Source organism: Apteryx mantelli, chromosome 1 (genome assembly GCF_036417845.1).
Source record: "Apteryx mantelli isolate bAptMan1 chromosome 1, bAptMan1.hap1, whole genome shotgun sequence".
NCBI classification, from domain to species: Eukaryota; Metazoa; Chordata; class Aves; order Apterygiformes; family Apterygidae; genus Apteryx; species Apteryx mantelli.
The window spans coordinates 220,922,855-220,934,777 of record NC_089978.1 but is presented as its reverse complement, the minus strand read 5'-3'; the positions used below and the strand labels follow the sequence as shown (position 1 = coordinate 220,934,777).

Genomic DNA, 11,923 nt, shown 5'->3' with positions numbered 1-11,923 from the left:
TGTCGCTCCTAACCTTCAAGTATCCGGTTTTGTGGTGGTTTTGTTTTCCTCCTTTTTTTTCCATTGTCAGCTGCGCTGATCGGCTTAAAAAAAACGCTCAAATAATTTAAAACTCTGTATAACATTAAAATAACTTGGTCTACGCACAATCCGATGGCAGCAAGCAAGTCCTCAGGAGGAGTTGCGTTAGCCATCTTTAAATAATTTCTATATCTACAGAACCTTTTCCCCTCCCACCCCCCCCAAAAAAAATTGGTCTGCGTGTGGCTTTAGCGTGCAACAGCAGCAACGCAACGTGCCAGGTTGGGCCGTCCGGCGGGAGCCCGGGACCTCGGTCCGCGGCGCTGCAGCCAGGCAGCGCGTCCTCGCCTGGAACGACGCATCGGCGCATGAGTTAGTCCTTCCTTTGCTTCCCTCACGCTCGACCCAGCTGGGAAAAGCACAACGGCCTCAGGAGCCGGCCCTGAGCACCGGGGGTTGGTCACAGGATCCGGTTGGATCCCTCCCCGCTGCAGGGCAGCTCTCCGGCGGGGCCACGGGGCTCGGCCTTGCCGTGGGCAGCGCAGGAGGCAGCTGCCGCCTCGCGGGCAGGGATGTGGCCGGGCAGCGGCGCCCTGGAAGGGCTCGCGGAGGGGGGGGGGGGCGCTGGGCTCGCAGCGGACGACGGAGGGGGCTGTGAGAGCCGGATCGCCGCCCCACGGCCTGTTTGCAGCCTCCTCGCGGTTTCGTTTCTGGACATCGGCGATTCACAGCCCGGGTGCTGCTGGCTTTTTGGGGACAAGGCGGGGGGGGTCGAGGCCCAGCTCTTCCCTCACCAGTAGCTTCTTCTGAACGGGGCGGCCACTTTCTGCACGGTCCCGAGGAAGGTGTTGACGTCGGCCACGAGGATGCCTTGGCTTTCAAAGACCTCCCTGCTGAGACCGGGCTTTTCTGCAAAGGAAGCAGCGGCGTTATAATTCTTACTCCTCAAACGAGCTTGTTCCTTCTGCTTCTTTTCTAGGAGCAAAAGGAGCCGTCGGCCTGACTTAACGAGCAGACGTGACCCCCCACGTTGCTGCCAAGACGGGGCTGAGCCCGCCAGAAAATGCCCCAAATCCCACTGCAATGATTCCATTTTGCAAAGCTTCGGAGCTCACCAAGTCCGACTCCCACCCGTCTCTCCGTACCGCGAACCGGTTTCACCTGTGCTGCTGCCGATGCGAGTGTCTTCGCCCTCACAGCAAAGCTCGGTACTAAATCTGAGCTACCCTTCTCGTGCATCGCCCTTCCCCTACGTTGTCCATCTCCCACGAGGCCCTAAGCAATCCCAGGGCAATTTTCAGGGATGCTCGGAGCGGAGGGGACCAGGAACGAGAGCGGCGCCCGGAGCCCGTCCTCACCTGTGAGATACACGGCGAACCTGGCGCTGATGTGCTGCACCTGCAGGTTCAGCAAGCACTTCACGTACTCGGATTTCGGGGACGACCTGGAGTCGCACGAGTGGTAGTGCAGCACTTCGATGAGATCGGCTCCTTGGCACGACTTCAGGATCAGGTTCTTCTTGTGGGCGTTGGCGTCCACCCTGCCGGGAGAGGGGGGCGAGCTGCAACGGCGCTTGGCGGCGCCCCCGTTCCCTCTCCCGCGCGACCAGCGGGCACGAAGGGACGTCCCACTGCAACGTCCTCCTTGCTCACACAAACCGCACAGGTGACGGGGCGGAAAAGGAAACGGCCAAGAGGAGAAGGGGCAGAGAGACGTCCAGGAAACCACCCCGAGCTCCCCATACACGCAAGACGGGACAGCTGGGGCGAGCCGGCCAAACCGATCTCCCTTCCCGCCAGGCAACCTTCGAAGCCTGCAGCTTTTCGAGCCTAACGGGATTTGTGCCTCTCCTCAGCCCCTTGCAGGCCGTAACGCAATGGGCGTCTCTGCCAAAGCAGGGAGAAACCGCCTTATGGAGACACGGCGGGGTGCAAGAAGCAGCCGCCAGAGCGCTGCCTCATTCAGCATCACGTGCAAAACGCAGCGTTTCAGGCCAGCGGATCCTCTCCAGGTCCCACGTCCTGCTGCTCCATCTCAGACAGGTATTAAAAAAAAATACCCCCAACCATCAACCATCCCATTTTACCTTCTAGCCTACAAACACTGACCTACAGCGATTCCAGACTCGGGGCACAAAGTCTCTTACTGATAAAGAAAAGTTCTCATTTAAACAGAAACCTTCCAATTCCTCCTGTAAGAGACCAAAGCTCAACCAGAGGCTCCTCACTCGCCCTGCGTCCCCACACCGGCTGCACGCAGGGACACCATAATCCACAGTGGTGGTTACGTCCTCGCCGTGGCGATGAGCAGGACAGCAGGGACCAGGGACCCGCGACCGCAGGGCCGTTACCTTAGGTCTTCTCTGAGCTTTTTGCTCTCCTTGTAGTGAAGGAGCCACTTCCACCTCCCGCTGCCGTTCAGCTTCTCCAGCACTTTCACCACCTCTTTCAGTTGCCCTGGGGAAACAGCAGGAGTCAGAAGGTGACTAAGGATGGAAGGGGCGCCTGGAGGTCTCTGCTCCAACCTGCTCAAAGCAGGGCCAACTTAGGTTGCTCAGGGCCTTGTCTCGGTGAGGTCTGAGTATCTCCAAGGATGGAGAGTCACCACCTCTCTGGGCCTCTGTCTCCATGTTTGAACACCCTTGCTGTGAATTTTTGTCCTTACTAGGAACATCTCTTGGTGCCACTTGTCCCTGTTGCCTCTTGTCCCATAACTGCATCTCCAAGAAGAGCCTGGCTCTGTTTTCTCTGCCCCTTCCCATTAGGGAGTTGAAGAGAGCAATAAGGTCTCTCTCCCCTTTGGCTTCTCCTCTCCAAGCTGACCATCCTTGTACACCCTGTGCTGCTCGACCACCTTGGTGGCCTCTGCTGTACTTGCTCCGGTACGTTAATGTCTGCCTTTGGGAGGCCCAAACTGGACCCAGGTGGGGTCTCACAAATGCCAAACAGAAGAAACAGAAGAATCGCCCCCGTGAAAGCAGGAGGAGAGGGCGCCCGTGGCAAGGTTTTGGAAGCAGATGGTGGCACACCAGTTTAGCGATGCTGGGAGCAGGCAGCGCTGGCTCCCCGCTCACGCTGTGCCGCGGCTCGGCTGAGCCCGGCTCCGGCTCTCCCAGGACAATCCTGGTTCTCTTAAAGAGAAGCGGAGCCTGGCAAAGCCCCAGGTATCTCCCTGCTCCCCTCTGAACGTCACAAACTCCGTACAACTCGTTTCTGTGGTTTTAAGGAGGATCCGAAGGCCGGAAACACAGCGGCAACTTTCCCCATGAATTTCCCCCTCCGGGAGCCGACGCTGTCCATTCGCACGCGAGCGAGGGGACGCGGTGAGACTCACCCAGCGTTACCGTTTCCAGCACCTCGTCGTCCGAGACCACGAAGCCGCCGGTATGAAACAGCTCCTGGTACGTGCGTCCCGTTAAGTCTTCGGGGCTGTCCACCCCGGCGAACACCACGTTCGGGCAGTGCTTCAGCCGCAGCAAGCACGGGACCTGCTCGAGGCAGACGCGCTTTGGTGCGATAAGCCGCGTTTTGCCAGAGCTCGCGCCGCTCCTCCCGCCCCGAACTCACCCCGCGCCAGGGAGAACCGGGGAAGCCGCCCCGGCCTCCACCTGCGCCGCCGTGACGCTCGCGCCCGATCCCGAACGACGACGCGGGATGCCCTAGGAGCCTTCATCGCCCGCGGGGAGCTCAGGCTGCTGCGACAGCCCCGAGCGCCCACGAGCCGGGTGGCTCCAAGTGCCGCTGCTCGGTGCTCAAAAACGGGGACAGCAGGAAAGCGGAGCTCACTGGCTTCAGCCTTTCAAGGTATTTGGGTTTTTTTGGCAGGAAAAAAAGAAGAAGAGAAAGACTCGGACCTTACCTTGTGGATGTGCAAAGATATGTCCTCGTTCCTGATGACGACGAGCAGCCGGTCGGTGTCCGGGTGCTTCGCTTTGCAGAAGAAGTTCAGCGGTTCGATCTCCGTGTGGCCGTCTTCCTTCAGCAAGGTCTGAAACAGAGATCGCTGCAGCACATAAGCGCGTCTGTACGGAGACGACCGTCACGATTTCGCAAGCGGGTTGCGATCCCCAGCGGACAGCGGGAGCTGTGACTTATTGCAAAGCGTTTACTCTTGGACTTGCACTTGATGAGAGAAAACCCAACCACCTTATCGTGTTTAGGTATCACTGGAGAGGTTTTCTCCCAGCTTTTCAAACACAGTTCAGGTCAGGCAGAACTTGCAGATAGAGATCGGATGCTCCCCAAGGGGGTTTAGCTCCTTGGGGGTTCGGGTCTGGTGGGACGAGATGGTCCCTTTGCTGGGTACCGGGTGAGCAGAGCATGAAGGCCCCGGGTAAAAGCCAGGTGGGACGAACCCAATGGGACAAACAGAGCCCAACGTCCCGGACCTGCAGCTGAAAGCCACCTCCGTGTCCATCCAAACCAGCGGTGGCCACACCAAGGGCTTTCAGCTAAACTCGGGCATTATGAGTGTGAGACAGACGTTCCCTGGGTAAAATGAGCATGAAACCACGGCCCCCAAGAAAAGCTACACCAAGGATGTTGAGTTTGACCAAAGGGGGAGAGCAGCTCTGAGCAGCTCAGCCCTCTACGTTCCACCTCGCTCCCATGGGGTTTCCTACGGCACGTTTATACCCATGGATACATGGTCCTGGGCTTGTGCTGACCCCACTGCCTGGGAGCCGGATGGGCGAGGAAGAGGGTAGGAAAGCAGCACGGGGAAACCAGGCTGGAGATGAGCTGGCTTTGGTCCAGGGTGCGAGACCAGGGCTCCTTTGCTGGCACGGGGCTGCAGTGCCCCAGGTGCGGCGTCGCAGTGATTTTGGAGCAGCACGTCCCACCACGTGCTCAACCTCCTCCCTGGATTTCCAACCCTTTTATCAGAGGTCAAGCAAAAACCGCTTTGGGGAGGGTGAGTTTGGGCTGATGTTGGTATGTTTTGGCCCAGGGGATGTTGGATTTTGGGTTCTGGGAGCCGAGATGAAATGGCAGAGACGGCTCCTGGCTGGAGGCAACCAAAGGCCAGCGTCTAGCGGCCGTGCTGGTCTCACGTCCCCCAGCCACGGCGGGACCGGCCATTACCTTCGCCCTCGCGAAGAAGAGGTCCTCGCCCGTCTCCACCAGGTAGAAGAGGCCGGCGCGGCCGCAGGCCTCCTCGGCCACGCGGCGCAGGCGGAAGCGCAGGGTGCCGCACAGGTCGGCGATCATGTCCTCGAAGGCGGCCGTCCGCCGGCGGGGACACGAGGAGCGCGGCGGCCCGCCAGCGGGTTCGCCGGGCGCCGGGCTGGGCCCCGCGCCCGCGTCGAGCCTGCTCAGCATCACCCTGTCGAACCGCGCGTACTCGTCGAGGATGACGGCGATGTCGCCCCGCGAGTCCTTTAGCTTATTTTCGTATCTGAGCTTGCGGAGGTGGACGGGGGCGGCACAGTCCCGGCTCGGCGCCGCGACCCCGGACCTCGCGGCCGCGGGCAGCAGCGTCACCTGCAAGGGGGTCCTGCTGCGCGGGGCGAGCGCGTCTCCGCCGGGACACGGCTCGGCCTTTAGCCGGGGAGGAAAGTCTTTCGGCGAGATGCTCCCGGAGGTAGGAAAGGGGGTTTTCCTGCTCCTCAGGATCTGTTTTAGCTTATAGTGGAAACGGAGGCGCTCCAAGTCCAGCGTGTCCTGGGTGGCCTCCTCGAAACCCCTCCACGTCCCCACCAGCGACCTCAGCAAGTGCAACTGCCCCGCACGACGGCTGCGTCTCTTCGCAGGCTGCAAAATTCCCGCCCCGTCCCGGTGTTTTCTGGTGACGGTGAAGTTCAGGTAATCCCTGGGGACCCCCCGGTTGTCCGTGATGCTGACGTAGGGTGGCACGTGCCTGCTGCTGCCGTCCCCCGGCCCGTGGGGCTCGACCCGCGACCAGCCCTCCCGCGCTCCCGGGGAGCTCCAGGCCTCGCTGCGCCCCTCCGTGTGCTCCGAGCTCACCGAGGAGGAGTCGCAGCCGGTGCTGGCGTCTGCAGCATCCGTGGATTTTGTGCTGGAAGAACCCCAGGATTTAAGCGGGGGGCAGATGGTCCCTCCAAAGTGCTCCTGGTCCGAGTCGCCGGAAGAAGATCCGTACAACGGCTTTTCGTAGGTCCAGCCTCCACGTCCGTCTCCGCTGGGGAACAGCTTTGCCCTCAGCAGCACGTCCGAAACATCCCCGGCGTCGCTGAGCTCCAGGCTCTGCCCAGACTCCTGGTGTGCGTGCGGCAGCGATGCCGGAAAGGGGAGATCGGGGATTTCTCCCTCTCCCTGCTCCGAGACGGCACGGTGCAGATCAGCAAACGCGCCGGACTCCTCCGTCCCGAGCTCGCTCCGGTCCCGCGCGGCACCACATTCCCCCAGCGGCACGAACGGCGCCGGGCTGGCAGGAGAGATGCCGCTTCCTCCGTCCAGCTCCTCGCGTGGGACAGGTCCCTCCTCGCACCTCCCTGCCGCGTCCGTGTGGCCCCCAGGGCTCTCGCGCCCTGCACGGGCGCCTGGTTGAACCTGGGCCACGTAGCGAGACCTTGGAGTGCCGTCCGGAGCCGGGGCTGGGCAGTGCGTCTCCGTTCGCGCTCTGGCGGCCGAGTCCAGCTGAGAGGGAGAAGGAGGCGCCGATCCGGGGTCTCCAGGCCCGGGCACCTCCGTGGGAGAGCTCCCCGGCGGCTTTCCGGCAACCAAACGCACCTCGCCGCTCTTCCCGGCTTCAGCGTCGCCTCCCAAGGCTGCGCGGTCGAAGGAGAAGACCTGGTCCTCATCTGCTGCTGGAGGTTCGCCCAGCACGTCTGTCCGGCCGGCAGAAGAGCCGCTAGGCTGTTGGCCCACCGGCAGCTCGTTCCCTTCTCGGTTCGGTTCATCGCTGCTCAGCGAAGCGAGATCGGCACAAAAGTCCCCTCTGCACCTTCGGGAAAGGCAGCCGCCCTCTCCTAGGCCGCTTGGTGGTGGAGCTGGGATGTCCACCGTGGCCTCCTGCTTCTCCAGAGGAGCCCCCAGACCTGTCGCTCCATCGAGAGGCGCGAGGTGGACAGGGCCGGAGTCGGCGGACAACGCGAGTGACGGTCCCCGACCACCCGGCGGCTCGAGGCCAGCGGCGCCGGCAGCTTCGCTCTCCGCAGGCGCCCGCGTTTCTGCAGAGGGCGCACGATCCCCGTCGCTCAGCTCCAAACCGGCCCCGCGCACCTCTCCGGAGGGGCTGACGCTGCCTGTAACCGCAGCCGCTGGGACGCCGACGGCCTGCGCCCCACGGAGAAGGCTCGGATCAGGCATCAACCCGCCGTCGCAGGACAACCCCCCATCCGATGGACCGGCTTCGTGCACCAAATCGACACCGTTTGTCTCCACACCTGGGGTGTCCGGAGCTTCCCGGGGCTCTGGCAGCGCACACGGGCTTGGGGCTGTTTCGCTGGGACCGGTTGCAGCCGACAGCGCTGGCATTAATCCGTGCTGGCAGGGGGACGCTAAGGCAGCGGGGCCGGGCGCTGGGCCCTCTCCAGGAACGGCAGGGTCCTCCGGATGTGCCGAACTCACTGGCGTCGTCTCCCTGTCTCTGTGCTCCGTGTCCGCGTTGCTGCCTTCAGAAGACACTAAATCAAGAGGCCCCAGGACCACGCTTTCACACCCGGAGTCCTCCTCCTCTTTTTTTTCCTCCTCCATCTCTTCCTCCTCTCTTTCCCCACGTCCTGAGGAGTCTTGCGATTCCCTGCCTTCTCCGCCAGGTCGGTCCGGCTTTGCGCTTCTGGGACTCGCTTCTACAGGCATCGAATCGCAGGCAGGTCGCGGCCCGTTGCCGGCAGCCCAGCCACTTTCCCCAACCGGCGTGCAGCGCCTGCCGCCTCCCGCGCTGCCCCTTTCCTCGGGAGGACCAGGGCACCCGCTCTCCAGCTGCTCTCCACGTCCGTGCCGCGTGCACGGGGTGCTGCTCCGCGAATCCCTACGGACATTAAGGTCTCCATCGTGTGGGTTTTCCCTGTCCGGCGCAGACGGGGGCCTGCTGGCGTCGCCGAGCTCGTCCGAAGGGTCGGGGGCGATCGTAGCGTCCAGTGGTTCCTCTCTGGGCGGCTCCTCCTGAAACGACACAGCTCAGAGGTTAATCCTCACGGGAGGCAAATGTGGGAATTGAAATGCTAGCGCAGGAGATCACGGCTATTTTAAATTTCCAGGCTTTACGAGTACCAACATCTGGGGAGACCAGTTTAAATTAGTCTCTAAAATAAGTCCAGGATGAATCCTGACCCCAGCTGAGCTTTCTCACGGCCGCCCCCATCGCGGCCGGCAAGCAGAGTTGCATGGACAGCGAGGGAAGCGTTTGGAAACCTTCGACTCCGTTTATAAGCTGAAGCGTCTTAAAAAGAGGCTGGACTGTGCTGGGGGCATCACGCGGTGCCCAGAGGGAATCGATGCGACAGCCTCCTCTTACCTCTGCTGGGTTTGTCTTGTCTGAGCAAGCGAGAACGGCACCGATGCACAGAGATCCCAGGTTTCCTCCCAAAACGCTTCCGCCTGCTCCACAACACTAGACCAGGTCAAAACCTTGGGATGTTTTTTTTTTTGCCTTGTGCGAAAAAGCTGCGGTCCTACGGCTGCTGCCCACTTGTTCACAGGGCAGAGGTATTACAGGAATTGTTTTCATCCAGAGGATTCAGGCTGAAAACATGTCCGTAGATACCTGTGTTTCAATTTTACCCAAATCCTGACCATCCGTAGACCGTAGAAACTGTAAAAATTCCTTAAAGTCATTGCTCTAATTCCTCCCGCTTTGAGAGCATCCACATCGAGGCTCTCGAAGCAGGAGGAATTAGAGCAATTAGAGGATGGATAGATTGGACAAGGATGGACGTGGCTTTTGCCAGAGCCTGGGGATGCCAGGTCAATCCAAGAGGACTTCCAAACTGGAAGCGAAGCCTGAAAGCTTCCTTTTCGCCGTGACTCCGAGTTTGCCTGCAGGACAATCCCTTGGGGCAGCTAACTTTTGGGGGACGCAGCCATGTCCTGCCAGAGCACCCACCCTACCTCGCTCCGAGCGAGCCCACGGGTAGGTCGGCTCCACTAATCTTGGAAAAACCTGCTCCAGGAAGCACAAAACGCCTCACGCTCCCTGCAGACTCATATCAAGCAAACCCCAAGCTCTTACCGCAGCGACGGCCGGGACGTCGTGCACGCGCTCCCCAGGAGCGACCGCCGGCCACCCATCTTCCACAGCCAGGTTGCTCTCGTCAGCACGTTCAGCGAGGGAAGGGCTTTTGGGACAGCTTGTGGAGGACGGCTCCTCCCCGGAGGGCAGCTCCCCTAAGGAAGAAGATACCGTACTATCGACAACGCTGTGAGTCCTATCTGCGTCCGCCTGAGAGTCTGCAGGGCCCTCTTCTGGGCGGAAAGGTCCCTGGTAACGTGCGCTGGGCTCCGGAAAGCTGCTGGGGGTCTGGTCAGGGTCTGACTGTGAGTCTGCAGGGCACGTCTCCAACCCAAAACAGTCCTCGCTGTCATCACTCAACTCAAAAAAGTCCCCGGTGCTGTTTATCGAGACGTACTTCTCGGGGTTGCTGTGCTCCACCACCTTCCTTGTGCTGCTCAGGAGTTTGCTGGGTTTGCTGTAGAAGAGAGCCACCCACATGTGAAGTATCAGCTTCATTTCTTCCACGTCGTCGGGCAAATCGGGGTCCCAGGGCCTGGAAGGGAAAGCAGACACAGCCTGAAACGTCCTCATCCTCCCTCCAGCTCGCCAGCACACGCTAGCTCATCTCCTGGCTCCCCGCAGCACTAAGCCTCGAAGCAGGGGGGCCGCAAAAGCTCAGCTGCGTCCACAGATCGCTTGTTATTTTTGACCCATTGGAAAAAAAGAAAAGAGAAACCTGTGACCACAAACGAGCGTTTGGGTTCGTGCCACAGGAAGGCACCACGGCTTTAACGCAACAAAGCCGGACGTCCGAGCGTGGGGGAAAAAAGCGATTAGCGCGCAGAAGCAAAGCGGAAAGGCAAGAGCAAAGAAACCCCCCTGGCAAAAGTGCTGCCGACATCCAGCAAAAAAGCAAAAATCCCTTGCGGACGACCCTGCGGACCGACTTACCCGTGCAGGGCGCGGATGACGGTTTTCTCCAGGGCGTCGTTGGTGTACCTGCTGTCCAGGTGGAAGAGATACTCGGCCTCCCACCGGCACGTCACCTTCACGGACCCGCCGCAGTTGTTGACCGTGTGGGACTTGGCGAAGTCCTCCTTCGGGCGGTGGGAGAGCGCGCCGCCGCGGGGCCTCACCACCACGGCCTCGAAGGGTCGCTGCTGGTGGTGGGTGCTGTTCTGCTGGTGGCGGAAAGGCAGGACTTTGCCCACCAGCGGTCCCGGGCGGACGTTTCTGGCCCCGTTTCTGGAAGGTGCCGGCCCGGGGTACGGGATTCCTCTGGGATGCGTGTGTTTCCTTGGGTGTTCGGGCATCTGCGAGGCGTACGAGTGCTCGGAAGAGATGAAAGAGTGTTTGTTCACCTCGGCGGGCTCTTGAGCTTCTTTCGGAGGCAACGCACGGGTTTTTGAAGAGCTGGGGCTGAGGCTGTTCTTCTTGCTGAAAATCCCGGGACTTTTCTCCCCGGGAGTCGGGGCCGAGTCTTTTTTAAAATCCGTTTTTCCGGCAGAAGGAAGCTTATGGTTGGGCGACGCTTTGCTGGGAGAGCCGCCCCCCTTGGCGAGCTTGTCCACCCGGTGGTATTCGTGGTCGAAAGCAACGCGCGAGGGCTTGGGCTTGCGATGGCTCCGCTGCTCCTTCGACGGGCTGCAGGACACGGCGGCCGCGGCGCCGTCCGCGGGGATGAGCGGAGGGATGCAAGAACCCAGGGCCAGATCGGCCAGCAAGTTCAAGGCGTGGGACTCGTAGTCGTCTCCTCGCAGACCGATGTCCTCGGCGGCGGCGACACCGCTGGGGTAAAGTGCACGCGTTTCGCTTGCTGCTCCTTGGCTTTTGCAAAGGCCTTCGCTCGGGAGGACGGAGAACGGCTCCTTCCGCTCTGCGAGGGAAAAGCAAAGTCAGAGAATAAACGAGGGCACCGCGGCCCTGCCGGCGTTCGTCGCTAATGAACGATCGACTTTCGGACAGCTACCGCGGCACCTCCGTGTTGACCGGCCTCACTTTGGCCAGTAAAAAGGTGTTTCTCCAACATGGACTTCGCGGATTTAAAAATAAAACTCCATGGTCACGTGGGCCAGGGCTGCTACAAGAAGGATTCAGAGTTGGGATCCAAGAGACTTCAGGAATGGGGTTTATTCTCCAAAAAAAAAGGCAAAGGACCCAGAGTGAATATTTCCTCGACCTCCAAGCACAGGGTAATTTGGCCAGAAAGGAGAAATGCCAGTACAACACGAGATATTTTAAGCGTTTCCCTAATCCTTTTTCTTTGCTTTACACTTGCTTTTTGCCTGAATATTTGCGATCTTAACCACAGAAAAACCCTGGGCTGGGCTTTCGGTAATCCACATAGTTACAAAAACCCCCTCTAAAACGCAGAAGAAGCCACCCTGCCCTCATGTTTCCCTTCGCACGTCCCCTCCAGAGCGTAACCTGCCCCTGAGCTGCGCTGCAGAATACATGCAAAATCCGGGTAGTTTTTGGTGTTAACCCCCCCCCCTTGCCATGGCTCAGGGCCCATGTTTATAAAAACAAGATGAAATTATTAAACAAGGTTAATACCTCGGACTGAAAAACAGCACAAATCCTCTCTCCAAGCAGAACTCGACTGAACGAGCCCTGTGCTAGAGCCCTAAGTGCTACATTTCACTTCCCTGGGAAACGCAGCGTCGCCGTTTAAATTGCGTATTTCTTATTCCTGAGCGCTCTTTTTATTTTGCATTTTTGGCAGACGGTGGCATTCAGCGTATTTTTACCTACGGTACCGCGGACAGGCAGCTCTGCGCCCGCCAGG

At 60.2% G+C, this 11,923-nt stretch overlaps 1 protein-coding gene across 1 annotated transcript in view; it reads right to left on the bottom strand.

The window, feature by feature from the left end:
• Positions 1-252: 252 nt before the first annotated feature.
• The window catches only part of TASOR2 (transcription activation suppressor family member 2), a 36,771-nt gene continuing 25,100 nt past the window's right edge, over positions 253-11,923 (bottom strand). The window contains exons 19-26 of the mRNA XM_067299693.1: positions 10,087-11,011; positions 9,154-9,688; positions 5,103-8,087; positions 3,880-4,008; positions 3,355-3,508; positions 2,372-2,477; positions 1,380-1,561; positions 253-930 (exon numbers count right to left, since the gene is read on the bottom strand). Of these exons, the coding sequence (XP_067155794.1) occupies positions 812-930; positions 1,380-1,561; positions 2,372-2,477; positions 3,355-3,508; positions 3,880-4,008; positions 5,103-8,087; positions 9,154-9,688; positions 10,087-11,011 (5,135 nt within the window). The 3' untranslated portion in view covers positions 253-811. The remainder of the gene's footprint in view (positions 931-1,379; positions 1,562-2,371; positions 2,478-3,354; positions 3,509-3,879; positions 4,009-5,102; positions 8,088-9,153; positions 9,689-10,086; positions 11,012-11,923) is intronic.